Source organism: Neodiprion virginianus, chromosome 3 (assembly GCF_021901495.1).
Source record: "Neodiprion virginianus isolate iyNeoVirg1 chromosome 3, iyNeoVirg1.1, whole genome shotgun sequence".
Taxonomy (NCBI): domain Eukaryota; kingdom Metazoa; phylum Arthropoda; class Insecta; order Hymenoptera; family Diprionidae; genus Neodiprion; species Neodiprion virginianus.
Window position 1 is genome coordinate 30,713,161 of NC_060879.1, and position 21,183 is coordinate 30,734,343.

The following is a 21,183-nucleotide window of genomic DNA, read 5'->3' on the forward strand; positions in this document are numbered from 1 at the left end:
TATGTCATACCATTGACAATGCCCTAGTTGCGACTGGGAGTCCGAGGTTTCGTCACCTCTCCTACATTGCCACACTAAGACATGGCAAACAATAGAAATTTCTGATCGCTATCAGATCAGGTCAACACACCTTTTATGCCGGTACCCAAATGTTAAATACTGAATATTCATACAACAGTTCACGTCCCAGCTGTTACGATCATTCTAGTCATACGAGAATGAAGTTATGGCAGCGTTAACGTAACAAACGGTTGGAGAAAAAATGGCAGTTTTGCAATTTTAGAATGACTTCAAATGATTCAAGTTTTCGAAATATAGGTATGGTTTGCTTTATTACGATTTCTTGAATTTCATACAATGTTAAAGTTGTGAAATAACGATTTTCCCAAAAGTTCATCGTTGCAATAACATTACTAATGACTTTACAATTCCGTCTTATGTACTCATTGGATTTTATAAGCTAATAGCAATCCAAATCCGCAACTTCTTACAATTAACGTAAGGTCAGAGGTGCCAAATCCGTTCAGTATTTTGTGTGATTTTGTAAAATATATGCATAAATGTAATTGAAAAAATAGGTATAAATAAATGTGTTATCGGATGTCTTGATCCAGTCCGATTCGAGCATGTAATGTACAGATAGAATTTATAAGTCAAAGATTTCTAGACGAAGACATGGAAAGAACGCGGCCCCACTGCGCAAGTGTTAATCATTCGCAAAATACAAACTGTGGAACTACCTTTCACCCGACCATCGAGCATCGGAGCGAAACAGCGACTGGGTTTCCTAGTTCCCTAATAGTGAACTTGCCGCCTCGGCAGCATCGCGGCTAAACCGGTTTTCCTAGGTCGGTGACTGGAGCCGAGATCAGCCAGCTCTCCGTGTCTCTAGAAACGATTATCCAACCTGAAATCACTAAAGTGCCGCTATGCTCCCCTGGTATTCTTGTCTAGGCGCAGGAGCTATCCCCTGGCCATTTGCCGTTGGCAGAACGTCCTAGAGACAGTAGACTAGAGAAACACTGCAACGGAACGTAGGTGCAGCTGAGCAATCAGTCCTGCGAGTCGTAAAAATATATGTTAGGAAAGAACGGTAATTTGAAATTAGACTAAATTTCGTGTCAATTTCTATTTAGCCTAGGTCAAATTTTTTTAAACATTATTAGTACGAAGTATTACATCATGATAATTCAGATCTACGGAGCTACGAGCTATGAGAATTATAGAGGACACACTTTCGAGTGCAGCGCTATTTCACTTCAGCTCTTCGTAGAGGAGAGTTTAAAAAAATCATTAAATTACGCTATCAAGCGTGGGCAGATCTAGACATCGAACCGTTTAAATTGAGCGTGTAGAAATTTTGCCTAGAAATATCAATTATAGAAGCTTTAAAGTACTAGAATGTTTGAGGAACCCATTCGAGCAATTTTCGTTCGTTCGGTAATTTTTATGCGTAAATAATGAAGTACACCATGGTACGATGAATGCTGAAAGTAAAAGTCATACCTATACATATAATATATACGCGGAGGACATGAGTATGCTACACTCGGGTGATTAGATGGGACTTGCTAATTAGTTCACGAGTTCTTGATTACTTTGCACTGATGTTTCAAGGGGCGTTTAATTAGGTTTTATACGCCATGAATATGTAACTACCGAAGATCAAAAAAGTACCGAGGTGCGTCGAGTCTGAAGTCCTATCGTGTGCACACAAAAGTAAAAAGCATACAGTAAGTTTACTTGGAGAGAAACTGTACGTATCCTGATTAACAAGCTCACTTTCGCAGCAGACTCGAGTGGTTTGGCTACACTGAGAAAAAAAAGTTATTCGATTAAATAAGTATTAATTGATCCAAAAAATCAGTGCACTGTGAGCACATTTATTTAAAGCGACAATTTATCTAGTTTTTAATTTAAGAAATACGTATTTAGGTCCAATAAAAAATATTTTAAATAAATTAAATAGAGATTGAGCTACATAAATCACTGATTGTGAGTTGCTCTTCTGGTTTGATATTTTTATCCAAGCGCTGCACTTTTCATGTAAAACAAATTATCCCTTGACTCGAATATTCGGTTTCAAAAATAGGATATTCTCTTCGGATCAAAGAAGATATGGCAATTGTACAGAAAAAATTGAAATCTTCGACTAACCCCGTATGTGAATTAAAAATGTATTTAAATAATTCAATGACTCCTTTAATATTTGTCTATTATCCCAGTTCTGCGAACGCGTCCCGAACTGTTCTAGGATATATAAATGTAATGTATACATGTAACGTATAGTAGCGTCACTCCGAAATAGTTTTTGGAAAACATTTTGGTTTCAAAACCATAACCCAGCATGTCGCATTATATATACTTAGTTGGCAGATTCGTATGAATCTAGATTTTCGCAATGCGAAGGATTCGGGTATATAAACATCTTTGAAGCTGCTTTTCAAACGGGAAAGCTTGCGTCTAGGGACCGAAATTGGCAGTATTTCGAATGAATTATCGTTTCGGTTTAAAAACATGAAACATGTTCATCAAAGAATAAGAAGACTATCGAATCAGCCAAAATTTAATTTCAGTAAAATACTGTTCATTTCGTTGAAACAATGATTCATTTGTTGCAAGCTCGTATGAAATGGTATCGAAAGGTCTTGAAATCAATTTCAACTACTCGTGATTGTTTAAAATTGAGAAAAGTTATATTTCATTCTATCAGCCAATAAATTGAATTAAATACGAGTATGGTACATATAGCAACTCGAGAACTTTTTCTTGGCTCCACTCAAACATATCCGCATTAACTTAGAAGGTTTTTTTTTTATTTGAAGTAGCTATATAATCTGATGAACAAAATAATTTTCCTGAATGAATATTAAAACCTGTCTTGTGAAACAAATTATTGTTTCAACATATTGCACATTTCTTTGATCGTAGTTATCATTGATTACGTCAGACAAACATCACATTGGGCCAAATATACTATTTGACAATAACGTTAATATTTCAGCAAGCATGGGATTATTGTTTCCAATCTCTCGGTAATTTTGAACCGTGTGTTCAGCGGTTAAAGTACTACTCTTTCACGAATTAAATGAGATTTGCTGATTCAAGCAAAGTTTTCGTTCCGAAAAGTTCTAGTTTAACCCTATGAAATATATATATGTACTTGTTTGGAATATATCGAACTCGAAAGCATACAGCACTCAAATCAATGCATCAATATTTTTCTTTCAAATAAAAAGTGGTTGGTCTAAGTGAGAAATTGTTTAAACCAAATAAAATGGAAATCAAAAAAATTAGCTGTTTAGTTCGATAACTTTTTTCCTCAGTGTACAGCAATAAAATAAGCAAAATATTTACCGACCAAAAAATGTTCAAGTCCTTTCACTGATTGTGAGTCTGGCTTATAATTTGTTATGCTCACAGTGAAAATCGATTTAGCCAGAGCTACGATTACGACTTTCCTGTGAGAAAAAGATGGAGATCATCCTCTTCAAGAATCATCCTCATTGACGGTATGTTACTTCCGGAAACGAGGTATCGGCAAAGCGGAATTACTATTACGAGCTATCGAAAAGGTACACGTACATCTGTTCAAACACAAATAGCTCGTTCATTTCAAATGCCAATGCCTTACTCCCCTTCATACGTGGTTTCAGGGTCCTCGATCAACCTAATGAACGTCCCTATCCACCGGCACCGAATCGACGATTGCTTGACATCGTCGCTAATTATGCTAATTACAGTAATTATAATCGGTACATGAAATTAAGCTCGTTTCCTGCGTATCCGTTATCCTTACAATATAATTACGTCTATTTCTCAAGTACCGCGTGCCGTGAAATTGTATCACGAATAACACTAGTTATGAAATCACAATATATTATCGTGCGTGAACACGACAGGTACAGATAACGCTTATGGCTGATTAGGTTTTAGAGGCTGATTGTAAGTGTGCGACATGGAGGCGGACCGTGCAACGGCGTTCGAATGCGATCGTACATGTCTTTAACTTCCGACTAAAAATACAAGATGAATCTGTAAAATGGTAAAGGATCATCAATATCACTTCGAAAATTGAATGCTGGCGTAATCAGGCGCAGGAGAGCTTTGCCTGAGTACCGAAAGCTCCCGAAGTCACCCGAAGAACTCTCGCTCGATACAGCGCACGTGTCTGTCGGTTCGTGTCATTTTAGTGAGGAACTACACCGACTGCGGAGTGAACGGTATCGCAAGTTCGACAGTTGACGGTAGTGATTGTTAGTGGTTTTTATTTACTACTGATTCTTTATAATGTAAGTATCAGGACACGTTTAATAAATAGTAACGCGTTTTAAGTGCACTGACAATAAGAGCTTCTTTTATGTACCGCCAGCTAATGAATACGTCTGATTTAAACCTACCGAATCTAATTCATCGCGAAGAGTCCGTGATAACAATTTCAAGTCAAGTTTTACACATCCAGAAGGTCTGAACATTCATCCAATTACGCAGAGTATAAAGTTGTCAAACTCTCGACTACTTGTCTATCATGCTGGATAAAACACAACCAATCTTTCCCGTTATACCTCTACGTTTTTCAAATCTATCTTGTCGGTACGTATTGGAAATTTTGAATTCATTCTGATTCATTGTTCATAAATGAATTGGAACAATGCGAATCTATCAATATCTGTAAGCATATTTAAAATACGGGTTGTATTTGGCTACGGTCGTTTCTAGTCGATATTAGGTTTTGGAAAAGAAAAAATCTCGCGACTTGCTTCGACAGTGATTGACCCCTAGAGATATTTACTAATATTCAAACTTCGAAGTTAGGTTCTGATTCACCCGCCTAGCGATTTCTCGCGGTTTCGATCATCTAGTGGAAAAATTATATACTGTAAAGGTAGAGTACCTATCCTGATAGTATAGAGGGATGATTTTGTATCGGTTAAACAGCGAAGTAGGTACGCTAAGGAACGTTTTAAATCCAAATCAAACAACACTACAGCTAGAACGTGTTGCGCAATAATTGGGCAACACTTTCGCCGTCAATCGCCACACTTGAGTGTAGTATGAATTTCGCAGGCTCAACTACTCGACTTCATTCACTTGCAAATGATTGTACACACGTACATGTATTACATCTGTTTAACTTAAGATATTTAAAGAAATTGTTATTTATAAATATGCACAGATAGCGTTGAGAAGATTCAACGGCAGAGCTTGTAGATTATTGCGCAGTTCGAAGCAAGAAGTTGCATCGCCAACTGTCATCGACGAAAATTCCAAAATTCGCTTGTGATGTAAAAGAAATAATCGTTTCAATTAGCTCGACGAATAATTTTTGGGAAAAATTCTAAGTCTAGTCGTACGTCATTCGTCATATTACGATCTTTAGAAATAAAAAATGTGTATTCACATGATTACATTCCAGGAATTCATTTTACTCTACACTCTCAAGATACAACAATATACGATTCAGATTCATATTTAGGATACATTTTAAACATTTAACTGGGGGAGTATAATTAAATCCAATATCAGTACGCGGCCATCGTACTGACATTAGATTTCCGTGGAACGGAAATATTGCGTCTACTTCGATTCATCACTCATTCATAAAGGTTATACTCTTCACGAAGGACGAAACTTTCCTCCGAAAGCGGATCAGGACGCATTGATTATTCCAACATATATCCTTAGTCATATCTACCCTTACCCCCAAGACATAATATGTACATTGATCACACCAAATTACAGACGTCTGTTTCACGATTACCGTTTAAAACAAGCGACACTCACGTATATCGTCGATGCACGTAAAATATACATACCTATATATTATGTGCGGAAGTGTAATTGAAAATTTATCCGTAATTTAAACAATTCAACTAGATATGTGTGGGTCTAATATTGAACGTATTATGCCTATGTAATACGTCGAGTGATTGTCTGGACTGAATCACGTGAGAATAAAAACGAGTAAAAATATAAGTCTCTTACCGATGAAGTTGGACCTGCGAATAGATTTAATCTGTTCAGCTCATTGATTACCGAAGAACAACACGCGTTGTGCTCACAGGGTCAGCGCACAGCACATCGGCAGATCTTATCGCACTGTACGTGTACGTATGACCATGTACGTACAATCACGCGTGTAACTCTTCTCACTGTTATTTCCTAAAGTGTACACACTATCGCGTCACGCACGCTATGTAAGAAGTGCGATAAACGCTCCACAGAACATGCTTGGATAGCAGACCTGAAATCACTGTCGCAAAGATTTTCTAAATCTAGACTAGACTAGAGTACAAATCGTTTACGCCGAAAGTAAACCTAAGTTTTCATTTATCATGGAAGGATGATGGAAGTAATGAGTATAAATACAAAAGTTTTCGTTCGTCTCGAAGTGCCGTTCTGAAAAGCTGTAAAGCGGAAACAACATCGACGGAAATTAAAATGGGTTCACAACATAGTCACGAAGAGTCGATTGCAAGAAAAAATATTCAAAATCAGTATTTCATTGTTTCCCCGATAAAATTACACTTCTGATAGAATAGAATCACTTTTCGAGCATGGGACGTGATACGAAGGAATGCCGATTGACATTTCCCCTTTCTACGTTAATTGCGTCTTTGGACAACATCGAATTTCGATTCCGGCAACTGCGGAATGTATAAATAATTGTTTACGCTTATTATCACATTTATTTTTTACTTAAATATATTTCAATTTATTTTCACATGCGTGTGCGTGCGTGTGTGTGAAAATAAACGTAAAAAATTGAACCTTGATCGGTGTTCTTATGGATTGTGAATTTAAAACTTGGAACTGTGATGTATTTGACATTTATACGTATAATGTACAATACAGTTATGAACATAACTATGCAAACGAACGGAACAAGATATTCGCGAAATGTTATAACGATATTTTATTCCCAAAACAGAAAGCATTTTATTCGACAGATGAACAATACAACGAATCGTCTTTTCCGCATATGGAGTATTACGTCAGTACCGCACACAGAACACCAAGTCAATTTTAGCGGCTGAACATACATTTCGTTCTCTTTGAAATACGGTATTCGAGTTCATCTTTGAAAAAATTTAAGTCACTGATTAATTTATGTACATTTGTACTGCAATTTTGGTATAGCGATTCTGGTTCCTCGGCTTGCAGATGTTACCGTAGCTGCGACGCTCTACCATTTCTCCGATTGACATGCGCTCGTAAATATGAATTAAATGAAATTGTTGAGATTTTATACATTTCATGTAATCCCAGCAAAACATCTTGCAACAAGATAAATACGATATGAACGGAATATTCTTGATGATTATATTCGTTATGTCATAAGTACAGTGATCGACAACCTTTTTCCACTTTACGAAAACCAAGAGAAACAAAACGAAAAGAAAAAAAAATCGTCGATAAGGTATCTGATCAAATATTATACCAGATTGCAAGCAGTTAATATGTGTATAGATATATGCAGCCAGCTTGATTAGCAGCTACGATAAAGTCATCATATTGCGGTGTTTGACAAGTGAGAAATGTGGGAAAAGCGAGCAGATTGCATAGAAAGTACGCCCTTGATACTCAAAGTCATATCTCAATATTTAGTAAAAATTTGAAGCAGAGACAATATTCTGTCGGTAGAACCGAATTATACAAGCCAATTTTTGTACAAAAAAATTTCACGCAGCTCTTTTGCCGTTCGGCGAACCGTGTAAAATCTGTCAGTAAATAACGGTACGAAACAAATTATACATTTTCACAGTTTCGCAAAGAACAAAGTGTGTTTTTTTTTAATTAACCACTTACTTGGTCAGAACTAATTCGCTTCTCAGATTTCCTGCAATTTGCTAAGTAGGTTATTGAGTCTCGTTTCAGCGTCAGCTGCTCTTTGGAAATGATGTTGGGAAAGAGTAGGCAAAGAGAAATACGGGGATACCGTTCATCCAACAGTTCTGAGGTAGTTGTTAAAAAAATGTTCAAGAATTATAATCCATCGCGAGCTCAAGAGATAGGCGCAGAGTACTCGTTATCTCAATCGGATGATTAAGAATTTTGTTTACTTTTAACCAGTATCTAATGGAGCGAGTGCCAGGGTGCGTCGGTAGATATCTAGATAGTACTTCATGAACTTTGGTTTGAATGAAGCGAGCTTAAAACGATGCGAGTCGTATGATTGATCCCTACGATCAATACCACCTTTGTGGCACCATTTTATCACTTCAAAGAATAATCCCAAATTTGGCGAATGGCTGCAGTTTCAAAATAAGTCAATTTCAGTTTTAGATATCTGATTAAAAACCGAGCAATGTTGTAAATTACATATTAACCGGGTATCTATTGATGTCTTATCATGCTACACGAGAACATTACGTCTTTTGAATCCAATCTTAACCTGTTCCAATCTCGAATGGTCTTGTGAACTAAATTCTGAATACGACGTAGCTAGTCTGGCGTATTCGTCTACATTTTTTAAAAAGTAACACACGCTCTATAGTCAGGAATATTGTAATCGCATATGTAATCGTCAGACCATACAGACCGAGGAGTCGACTTGAGTTTGCCTTGTGATGTGCATATTATTTGTACTTTCGTAAATTCTATCTTCAATCGATGTATCTTTAGATATTCTGACGAATAAGCAGCATAGAATTGTATACGAAAATTTATTATTTTCTACCGTAATAATTAAACACATTGAATACGTCTGAGGAACACGTTCTGCCTTAACTTCTTTCCTGTTTTATTCCTTTTCAGACTACCCAGCAACGATCTATATGTAATCGTTGGCCCTATTTTATATCTAGTACACGTGTCGCTTTTTTCACCACCAAATGGAAATGGCGTACGAAAAACTGATTATCACGCCTGTACAACTTATGGAATAAAACAGATTGTATTAGCAGCAGCCGTGTGCGTATAACGTATCTGTAGGAGCAACGATATTCAAACAGTAATAAAAGCCTCATCCGCACATATGAAGCTAGATTCGAACGGGTAACATGTAATTAAAGTCCGTCCAGTGTGCATCATTCTGGTGATGCTCGTTACAAAGCATCGTCCCGACTGAAAGTTATTATTTCGTATCTAACTTGGATAACTGTATTGCAATTTCGCGTAGGATAGTATGAATGCTGAGGGAATCTGGGTTAGAGTACTGCTGATGTGAGTAGAATTGATTAGTCGGGTTGGCAATTAATTATTGGCCTCTTGCCTTTGCAGAGATATAATTGTATAGTATGTCTCTTTTGGCAAATATCCGTCACATGCATTGACAAGAATTACATGCAGTTGAAATCCTGATTACCCACAACAGAATTACCGCCGCGATTGCGTTCGGCGTGATCGTATCAAATAACTGATACTTTAATAGTTAGATACTTGAAACCTACCCTCGCTGATTGACTGATTCGATAATCCTGATTATCATCATTTCTAAGTAGATAATATTCAAACCTCTGCAAATATTTCCTGGTATCACATATTATATACCTCAGTGTATTGCCAGATTTCAGTTTCGCCGTCTTCCAATACGCTCGGAGAAACGATATTCGATACGTGTGCATTTGCCTTTTTAATAACAATATTACTTAAATAATTCAGCGTAAATTAATGGTAATAGGTTACACGAGTGATTCCATTTGATGAGGTATCGGCATATTGCTCATTCGAAGCTGATCTGTCCCGCCAATTTTTGCACCTAATGTGAACTCTAGATACATTTATATCACCGATTCGTGGTCGGCATGTTCCGAGTTCAACTCTTTGACCCGAAGTCTGAGATAATGATAACGATGATCGTTTAAGCTTGGTAAGAGATTAAATTTTAATCTTTCGTCGCGTTGTACGTGTCATGTAACATAATTGTTCCTAAGTCCGGGTGATACACTTCGGTTTTTAGCATTATATAAATGAATATCAAACTGCAAGTACACGGTATGCACTTTCTGGCGTTTTAAAATTATAACGTCGTTAACTACCGCAAGTACGATCAAACGACAAATTTTCACCCGAAGTTATTAAACTGCGTTTCGAACTTTCGTCAGGGTTCAGGCTGTTTAAACCAGGCGATTCTTCTGACAGTCCGACCCTCTAATTCCCTGTCTCCTTATAAGTACGACTCTACTTCTGAATTATAATAACTTTCTCAGTCGAACTATAGAACATGATAACCAATCTGCGGAACCGTTTCAATTTATTGACTTTGTCATCGGGCAGGTTTTCTTACCAGCTGTAACAATAGACATGCAACGTATCTATATCTCTGCGGCTGCAAGCACTCGTCTCTTCAACGCTATCACTGCCACTGCGTCATTGTGTTCTTTTTTTCAGCTTTCTTATGCCTCGTATCACGTGCAATCATACCAACAACGAGATTGCTGCATGTGACGTTGTGTAACGAAGGTATACGAAATCCGTAAGGTTGAGAAAAATTACAGGCAATTTGTATCAACATTGCTCAATCATAAATTCGTTCTCCAACGACACTGGCGATTGCCTAGAATCACGACGACGATCATTCTCAGCGACGGAGATGTTCCAATGTGTATAAGTTTTTACGTCGAATATTACTGATGCGCGTACCACGGTTTTCTCGAAGGCTCGCGATAATATAAATCAGACACGGTATGAATAACTGTATTCCGTTACGCAAATGATTCGCTCCTCTGTAGCGAATCGGAACTGATCACAGCCGGTCGATACGTCTTAATGAGAAGACCAGGCACGGGTTTCTTCCTCTAATATCGGTTTTTGCCCTAAACGAAGTCTAGCAACGTTGCCCTGAGAGGACTCAGTTGAACAACTCAGACCACGGATATCTTCCGATCTGCGGTTTTTCTTTGTCCCATTAGTATCAGTCTCGGCAATACATTTCTACGTTTTGCGATTCCTGGCTCGCCGGATTGAAACTATGAACATGAAATGTAAAAAACTTGAATTCGAAATGGAATGTCAAACGGATGTTTTTTTTTGGAGTGTCAAAGTAGTGCATGACAGGTGATATTGTAAAAGCTGGTCTGCAGTTGTCGTCGCTGTATGATTGGAGTCCCGAGGGTCAAACAATGAAGCATCAGGCAGAAAATTTGGCAACAATTCTACACTCTGAGACTCGCGAGTTGCAAACGAACAGTGACCCAGTTCTCGCGAATGATGACCACTTTGAAAAGTATCGATTCGTTATTATATATCGCGACGTATAGAACGTGGGGAAAAGAAATAAAATCTCAGATATGAAATGACATCTATGTGAATTCACTGAATGGTTTCTGCGGAGATACGGAACGTCATCTTGGAGCACATTTTTATACCGGCCGTAGCGTACGAGTATACAAAGTATATTATACTACTGTATCCATAACACGGTAGAAATTTTATTTCGGTATTCCGCACTCCTGTAATAGCATATATTAAATGTAATTCCAGCCCATCTTGCTATATTCCTCCATATATATTTCTTGCGGTTAATCATATGTGCCCCGTTCGGCAAATTTCATACAAATCGATAACTCGTGCTGTCCTATCCCAAAAAAGCTATATAAAGCGCATTTCGACTTGATTCAGGGCGTTGAATAAAAGATAAGTCGCAAAAAAATGATCTGTTTGTTTTTTATTGATTACGATTTGCGCAAGAGAAGGATGACTTAAGTCTATTGACGCGAATCCATTACAAAGGACCAGTCGTTCTTCAATCGAATAAATTTTCACGATATCTGGATTTCATTCGCTTACTGATTTATAATGCTGCAGGCGAACAAAGTCGGAGTGAAAAATATCACAATTGTATAAGATCTTCGTCTCAACGGTCTTTTCACCGTTGGTAACGAAATGAGATGGACGCGATTATTATTGGAGCGGAAATCAGGTAACAATGCACGAGAGTCAGATCAAGGCGTGCGTGTTGTATGGTAGTGACGTCACGACGCTATTGAATCCTACATTGTCAGTAAATCTCGGGGGGCAATCAGCCTCAGGCGTCGTCCTGGTTTAAGTGTCAGATATAACAATACGCCTCTATATATTATATAACTGTCCTGAACTGCTTTTGCTTCGCGGTTCTCGACGGCGACGGCAGTTAGACTTGAGGGTTCAGAAGCTCTTTCAAATTTAGTTGCCACGACGTCAAGTATAACGCGTCAAGATCTCTTACAAAATTTCAATGGATGAGTGAAGACGGTAGCTGAGGGTGCACGGTGAAGATCTCCACTCAGTGGAACACCGAACTGATACGCAAACAATACAAACTTCAAGTTTTTACTTTACATTAATAATTTTAACTTTATTCAGACCCGAAATTCAAAGTAAGGTGTAAATTGTATCCGCAATTTATTTAATCTTTTTTAGGAAACGGTGTTAGTTAGGTACAAAACGGATGCTACGGCTTAAATATTCTCATGAAAATCAGAGTTTTCTTTCGTGGGTTCGATTTTATACAAAAGTCGGTGTTGTCGTCAATTTGTTTTTTCTTTTAAGTATAACATTGACGCCGCAATGAATTTTACACCTTCACGAGGAATCCATGAATTAAGTTTCACATCGGCCTATTCATCCTCACGCAATATTTACTCATGGAAATGTGCTCCGATATTTATTCAACTCGCATTACGGTGTCAAGATGGCAAAGCCTTAAGCCTGTGTACTTATTCGCGTTCGAAGTGATGTATGCATGCATGTTTCATCGAGGCTACGTGCACAATGTTGCCAATTATCCTTAGTTTTGCAACATAGGTAGGTAGTCTGGCTTCTGCACTATCTACACTATCGAGAATCAAAGCGTCAGCGAATGAATGAAGCCTTGACTGACTTTCACAGCTAACGCTGATCGGTGCAATTTCAAATATATCGCACGTTAACGATGATCAGATTTGCGAGAATTCCGTTGCATGAACAATTGCGAGTAGAAAAAACGTTTCGGCATCAAAAGTCAAAATTGTACAATATTCATTTCAGGCGATAATTATTTGTAATTTTAAATTTCGAAACCTCCTGACCCAACGATGTCTGAAATTTTAAGCTTCCTATCTGCCTTACCAAATTATGTAAATGAAAAATACAGCACAATCGCGTCGTCACTATACTGCCTTCAAGAAACGTACATATAACCAACATGCTTACCAGATTTAACCAGATCCTGACGGTATCGTTCCTTTTTTTTTAGGGTCCTGGGTGTTTCTTGCAGCAGCATCGGCGTTGCTCTCCTGCTACTCCTGGTCGTAGTTTGCGCTGTGAGCGATGCAGCAAGATATCGAATTAAATTTGTACTCTTTATTTTTCTCAGTGCAATAGCGGCGACATGGTGCATACCGATTATGCTCTTCCAGCCAGGACATTGGAAAAATGCGCTGTGAGTAACGCTCTTTTAGTAATTAACCGTGACACGTACTTACGACGTAACGTCAATTTTAATTTTCCACTCTATTGCAGCGGACAATTCATACATGTTTTTTACACTAGAGTAGGCAGTTTACCGCTCTTAAAATTTTCCAGTTGAGTATACCTAATTGACTATTGAAAATGTTTCGACACTCGAATATAGAGGAAACTGAAAACTCAGAATTACTTACTATAAATATTTATCTAAGGTTTTAAACAACGTTTCGTTTTACGAGATAACAAAACCGTAGTGACTGACAATAATTACGTGTAACGTTGTTGCCAACCGCTAATGAGTCAAAGGAAAGGTTCTCGCGTAATGTGTGCATTAATTTTTCACTAGCTACATTTTTTCTGTCGGGTGTTCGAACAGTGAATATTCAAACTAAAAAATATTCAGACTTGAAATGTTAAAAAAAAGAAAAACTAATTAAAAAATCGAGATTATAGACTTCCTCCCTCAGTATACGCATCCCGTAAACTTTTATACCTTCGATGAAAAAAATCCACGTCAAATCAGTATAAACTAGCTACAGCTTGAGTAACAAGCACGAAGATTCTACGTAGGAACGGCAGTACGTATATTTATATGTATATATGCAACTGTGAGCTTTAATTTACAGCATACCTGCGTGGGGAGCACGACAAATTGCAAAACTCCTGGGAATACAATTCCATGTTCGTGGGAAGGAAAATATCGTCAAAGACACGGGTTGTGTGGTGTTGATCAATCACCAGAGCGGACTTGATCTTTGCGGTAAACCTTGTCATTGCTGTAATCAATTAATGTCAATGTATGCGTAACACCAAGTAGATGGACACGCCTTTTGCGTGGAACTGCGTAAGCGATTAGACTCGTCGAATAACTAGACGATTCATTTTTTCACATTTTTTTTATGAATATTTACAATCGTACGGCAATCGAAATACAGAGCTAGACAATTTAGTGCACTGAGATTGACTAATTGTAAGATGACCTATTTTCGTTCGAACAAGAACCATTATTGTTTACAAATTATTTTCTTGGTCAGAGTGTTGATAGTCCGGTTATTTTATTATTTACCCATAGTATCATTTTATATTTTCTACCGTAATGCCGTTGACGTAAACTGCATATTTCCATTGTTAAATCAGTTCCTGACCCGATCGATTTAACCCTCGTAACCGATTTTTATATTAAACAAATTTTGCATTCACAGTATTGGCAGAGTTGTGGCCTGTGCTGGAACGATGCACGGTGATTTCAAAAAAAGAGATTCTCTACTTGGGGCCGTTTGGCCTCGCCTCCTGGCTTTGGGGTACGATTTTCATCGACAGACGGCAAGCTGAGCAAGCACATAGCACCATGAACTCGACGGCGGACATTATCAATAACAGAAAGGTCAGTTCGGTCTACTCCGTTGAATATATACGATTATATTGTCAATTGAGGAATAATACAAGGAAATTGAACTTCAGTGAGCGCGTTGAAATAAGAGGAGAGCTGCATTTGTACGACTCAGCAATTGTCCAATAATGTTACAACTCTTCTATCAGGCAAAACTTTGTCTATTTCCTGAGGGTAAGCGGCACTCCGGAACGACGCTGCTTCCGTTTAAGAAAGGCGCCTTCCACGTCGCCATCGCCTCCCAGACCCCGATTCAACCGGTCGTCGTTTCGAAGTACTATTTTCTCAACGACAACCTCAAGAAGTTTGGCTCGGGTAAGTTGGAGCTTCATGCCGCGATTCGTATAGTTGAACTCATGGGAATCCAAAACATCGAAATACGTATTTTGGTATATCAAACGATTATTAATTACATCGGGAAATTACAGTCTGACGACAGAAGTATGGTTTTTATTCTATCTTCTAACATTCCCGAGAGCAATACAAACCCATGTCAGTTTTAACAATTGTACCTATAGTCCACGTAATTGTGACATTCGCCCGGACTGTAATGGATACTGTGTTAAACTTCACCGATGGTTAATTAATTTCCAGGAAAAAGTTATATCACCATTTTACCACCAATTTCCACAGTCGGAATGACAAAGGACAATATGGCGGAATTGATGGATGAAGCCTACGATAAAATGAACAAAGTTTTCCAAGAAACCTCTCAGGAAGTTCTAGCTTTACATGTCGACAATTCAAATTCGAAATAATGAGAGTAAGGAAACTTATGGGGAAAAAATTGTAGTAATAATAATCCAAAGAGACAGTGCACGAAGATCCAGACGAAATGGCAAATATATTGACTGATGCCAGCGTCATACTTTATACACACGTAGAGTTGGAAATTCCATGGAAACTTGGATTACTGACCTTGGCGTCGGTACAGTAAGAATTCGTGTACCTAGTAGAATCGATTGTTGCCACATACAACTATTTTACATGAAAAATTCGAACAGTTGTATACGTGTAAACGCTATACGTATACAATATCCCGCACAACATTTTTTATACAGACTTTTAGATGATGTCGACACATTGTAAGGAAAGCAAAAAAGAAAAAAATATATAAGTCGTCTATCACGCACACGCCTGTTATATTGTATACGCGATATATGCATATAAATGTTTACCAACGATCGATTGTGAACTGAAACAAAACTAACATATCCAAATTACGACCGATCATATATCCAATTATAGTATTACGTAAAAGTCGTGTACAGCATATGAAGAAGAGTAAATGTCGGGTGAATTACGTTTTCTTTTCTATCTCAATCTAAATTCATTTTAAACATTTTAAGATTGCAAATAAAAATCTGGTAACATGTTCGAGTTTTGGTTAAAATTCATAGAGTTTAAATTTAGGTCGGCTATTTCATCAAGGTGAATTGATTTTCAATCGAATTGAAGGTATGGGTGAAATTGGATCCCAACACCATTTACTTGAACTGATTGTGAGATCTTTGATGTTTTTTTTCAAAAGCGATATCTTTACATATGTAGATTATTATTTAAGCCTAACGCACATTCGCTGGTTAGTCCCACAGCAGCTGTGCACAAACTTTATTATTTATGTTGGTAACAGGGACTAATCTCATGTATATACTCCGACTACTTCGGATTAATGTGAAATATTTTTCTGGTGTTGATTGTTCATGGTCTCTAGAAATTTTTGTCATGACATTAATACGACGCATAGGAAAGACAAAAATGAACCGGCGCAATTCAAATAGTCTCGTGACACAACATAACTTCTGGTTCCCGAAATACGAATGTATTCGTACAGTTTCTTATAAAAAAAAAACACCTTCTTCCGTTATATTTATCAAAACTTTGGAAATTTTGAGGACAAAACTTTACTAGTCCGAATGGCTAAGAACTTTGGGTGTTTTTAACCCCGTTTTTTCTATTTTTTTTTTTGTTTTTCATTACAATAAATTTTTAAGATTTTGAATAATCAAGGTTTTCCGATGGTTCGCGGTTGTACATTGATTTTCGAACTCTGTAAATACGTAGTTTTTGTGCAAGTATTGGAATGTGAATTAGGTATCCTGAGCTATTATAGTGGCCTTAAAATAAATCTAGAATATACGCGCGATTGAGAACCTCGTTATTGTAATAACCCAAAGAATTATTTAGTGGTGATTGTCATTTACCCAAGTAACGCAGACATATCGATATTAATCATCTAAATGCAAATCATATATCCCAGTTGGCGGACGGTCACAAAACATGTTGTTTTTTGTAACATCATGAAAAATTTTGCCCGCTGCCTTTGAATGTAACATTTGTAACGATTTTTTTTTTTATTTTATAAAGAACATTTTGAACCTGTTGGTGAACTGCTAATCAACAATTGGATCTGTGTTCAATTCATTCTATTTTCCAATAATTTCGGAATATAAACTCTCAGCTTCAGTACAATCAGTGCACTGCAACGGAATACGCCAAATATTTTTATTCCAACACTTTCCTTTTGAAAGTCTGAAGTCATTTGATCAGCAATCAAAAACGGTTTAAAGTGTAAATGAAAATATTGAGGAATTAGATTAATTACCCCGCACACAACGTGCATGACCATTGTGTAATAGTGTAAGTCGGTAATGATGAAAAGGCAAGTTGGTAAATAGTTTAAGAGAAAAATGTACAGAATAACTTTTTCCAATCTCCGCTCCGTTGTTCCTGGTGTGCATACACGTATAAAGCGTGTATGCATCTACGTATATATGTAGTTATGTCTGTCTCATTAGACGGTAACGACAAACTATGTATAAATATATAGGTATATTTTTTTCTGTACTAAATATCACGTCATACACTATTTCTAACTGTTGATCAACACGACAGTTGATGTGAGGGCTTATTTATTATCCGTATACGAATAGTTGATAATATTATACGTATATTGTACTGATACAGTTATGGTACTGATTATTGTAGTTTATGATATAATTACGTATATGATGTAGGTAGTCGCGAGCACGTGTAGAAATGTTGTTATTATTGTAATAAATTATTTTAAACTATAACTGCCGAGTACACTAGCCGCCCTCATGCTCAAGTCCCATTGATTGATACTGTATATCTAATAGAATCTCGAGTAATCACGTCTTTATAATGATTCGAACGAATACAAGTGGATTCACAGCATGTGTCACGTCGATAAAGTGTTAAACTTACCAGTTCGAGGACCCAGCTGAAGCTTCACTCAATCCAGAACAAGATGATCCAACGTCTGCGAAGGAAAAGCGTAACGCCTGTCAGACATTTCTATCACTCGTAATCCTCTGTCAGAAACGTGAGATTGTTCGCCGACGAGAACCGGCACAAGAGTGAAAACATTTTGCGATTCTTCGAAGTTCCGATACGATCCCGCCCTCTGCGTTAGATAGTTGCGACGATTTCGATCCAGAAGATCCTCTCTGCGAGCGTATCGTGGCGGCGATTTGGCGTAGGTAGAATAGTAACCTGCCGACTGAGGATCCGCACAATCAGCCACGGTTTGCGGATCGTCGGCATACTGCGAGGATTTTCTTGAGAGAAAATAATTAGCTACGCGTCGAAGGAGAGCCGGTCTGCTCGACGCCGTTTGCGGCTCTCTCGCATCCGGCGCATTTGGATGCCTTCGCGTTGAAAAATTTCCAAAATCTGCCGGAATGTAGAAATCATCGAATCTAGAGTGCGCGTTTTTCTTGTGTCGAGAACGCGATGACCGTGATCCCGATACTTTGCTGGTCGCCTCTTCGTCGGTTGTAATTTGCTCTAAATCGTTGGACGTCATTGAGCTGTTCGTCGGTACTGCTCCGAGCGGATTAAAACGTGACGAGAAGTGATTGACGGCAGGATCGAACCGCTGCTGGTCCCAGGGATGCGGCTTTTCGATGTATCCTCGGCGACCAGATTTTGGAAAATTAAATCCGGTCCGAATTGGACAAGGTACAGAATTCGAATGCGGATACGGTTGTCGGAAATCCGGTTTTGGTACCACGGAAGATACGCGATAACTGTGATAGGTTTTTCGATTACAGAAGGGAAGCTTCTCTGTTGGCGTATTAACTGGACCAGCAGACGATACCGGGCGCTTGTCAGAATTACACGATCGAGCCGAGGACGGAGTTACGTTCCGTGTATATTTTGATGACTGCCATGAATTACACAGCTTTCTGGGTCCGCAGCACTTCGGGCATTTTTTACTCTTGCGCTTGAATGGGATAAGCAGCTTTTTGTATTGATTCCGTTTCACACTCTTCTTACAATGATACACCGAAGGTGTATCGTTATCTGGAAACCACACCTCTGCCGGAAGCTTATCGGTGGCACCACACACGCTGATCGCTTCCTCTGTAGTTGTCCATTTGGGTACGGCAGCGGCAGCTTCGTCAGTATTCACACCCCTCGAAGTATCTTGATCGACTGAAGAGCTCTCCGATGTCGTGCCGGTCTCTATCGACCAGCCACTGTCACTGGTTAGATTCTCCGCATATTTTTCAGGCGCGTCAGTTACTTCTTGGGTACCGACAGCAGCATCGGCGATTTTTACCCTTCTCGAGCTCTCAAGTAAACCCATCTCCGTCGACTTCGAACTGGCAGGCTCTTCCAATGTTTGAGTTTTTTTATTAGATTTGAGTTTTGAATTATCATCAACTTCTCGTTCGACTGATGGCTTTGGAGATTTTTGTGTCTCTTTGTTGTCATTCGTTTTCTCTTGTGTAGTAACTATCGTCGGTACTTCAACAGAATCATACGACTCCGTACCATGAATAGATGTACTCGAAGATGATGAATTCTCTACCTCTTTGGGATGCTCTCTTCTTTTTATCGCAGGAACATGGGTTGTCATTTCGACCGAACTTTTCGACTCTGTATCCCGGGTTGTTGTACTCGAGGATGACAATCTTTCCGAAGCCACTAGATGTCTTCTCCTTTTTTTTGTTTCAATGTCAGGAAGCTTTCTCACTGATTTCTCTGATTCAGTACTAAGAGTGTCTATACTCGAGGGTGGAGATTTTTTGGTCTTCTTTCGATTCTTCCGATTTTTCTTTACAGCTTGTATTGGTTCTTCAACCGAGGTATCTGATTCTGTGCTAACAGAATCTGTGCTGGGAGATGGCGGTTTGTCTTCTTTCATAAGATTTCGTCTTTTTTTATTAAAAATTTTATTCGGGACATCAGCCGTATTATCCGAATCTGTATCTAGAATGGCTGTCTTTGAATGTGGCGATCTTGCCGTCTTCCTTCGTCTCTTTCTTTCTTTCGGAGCAATGTCAGTCGATTTTTCAAATGAGCTATTCAACTCTGCGCCAAAAGTATCTGTACTAGCGGATGGTGATTTTTCCCTTTTATTTTTATTTCTTCTTTTTTGATTCACAATTTCAGTCTGTACCTCTTCCGTACTGTTCGATTCTGTATCTAAGTTAGCTGTCCTGGACGGTGGCGATTTGTTCTTTTCTTTTCGACGCCTCTCTCGTTTTTTCGTAACAATTTCGATTGGTTCTGCGGCCGAACTATCCGACTCGTCACTAATCGCAGTTATCGTCGCAGGTAGTGGTTTTTCTGTTTTTGCTCGATTTCTTGTTTTTTTCTCAACAGTTTTAATAGGTTCCTCCAGTGAATGATCGAATTCTGTACCAACGGTAGCTGTCCTTAAGGATGATAACTTTTCCTTTTCCGTTTCTTTTTTATTCCTTCTTCTCTTCGTAGTAATTTCAGTTGGTTCTTCAACCGAATTATCCGACTCTCTGTCAGGGATGACGGTCCTCAGGGGCGGAGCTTTTTCTATTATCTTTCGTGTCTTTCTCCTTGTCGAAGCAACTTCCGTTGGTTCTTCAACCAAACCATCCGGCTCAGTATCAATGGCGGTTGACCTTGATGTTGACGATTTTTCTATTTCCTTTTGATGTCTTTTTCTTTTTTTCACAACCATTTCAATTGGTTTTTCTACCGCACCATCTAACTCCGTATCAACCACAGCTGCTTTCGAAGATGCCGATGTTTCTACTCCTCTTTGATCTTTCACCTTTTTTTTCTTAGTAATTTCAGTTGGTTTTTCAGACAATTTATTCGGCTCTACATCAATGTCAGCTACACTCGACGATTGTAATTCCGCCATTTCCTGTTTTTTTACTTTATTTAGATTATTCTTTTTCTTCGTGTTAGTATTTTCGATTGGAATCTCAGCCGATGTACCCGACACTGTAGCAAAGGTAGATGTACTCAAAGAATGCGATTGCATTGTTTCCTGTTTCTCCAATTTCTTCTTACTTCCATTCTTTTTTTCGTTATTTTTACCCGTAGCACGTTCAACGGAATCATTAGGCGGCACGGTAGATGTATTTCCAATCAGAGGTTGGGCTTCCAAAACTTCTGCTTCTGCTTTC

At 38.3% G+C, this 21,183-nt stretch overlaps 1 protein-coding gene across 3 annotated transcripts; it reads left to right on the forward strand.

The window, feature by feature from the left end:
• The first annotated feature begins 4,177 nt into the window (after positions 1 to 4,177).
• Positions 4,178 to 17,835, forward strand: LOC124299998 (1-acyl-sn-glycerol-3-phosphate acyltransferase beta). 3 transcript variants are annotated; one of them, XM_046753583.1, is made up of 7 exons: positions 4,183 to 4,292; positions 4,373 to 4,593; positions 13,157 to 13,342; positions 13,995 to 14,128; positions 14,571 to 14,752; positions 14,908 to 15,073; positions 15,353 to 17,835. In XM_046753583.1, the coding sequence occupies exons 2-7, from the start codon at positions 4,529 to 4,531 to the stop codon at positions 15,514 to 15,516; spliced, it is 897 nt and encodes a 298-aa protein (XP_046609539.1). In that variant the 5' UTR covers positions 4,183 to 4,292; positions 4,373 to 4,528; the 3' UTR covers positions 15,517 to 17,835. The 3 variants fall into 3 exon arrangements, with proteins under 3 accessions (XP_046609541.1, XP_046609539.1, XP_046609540.1); XM_046753585.1 differs by lacking the exon at positions 4,373 to 4,593 and having other exon boundaries at positions 4,178 to 4,292; XM_046753584.1 differs by lacking the exons at positions 4,183 to 4,292; positions 4,373 to 4,593 and adding an exon at positions 12,377 to 12,726.
• The last annotated feature ends 3,348 nt before the right edge of the window (positions 17,836 to 21,183 follow it).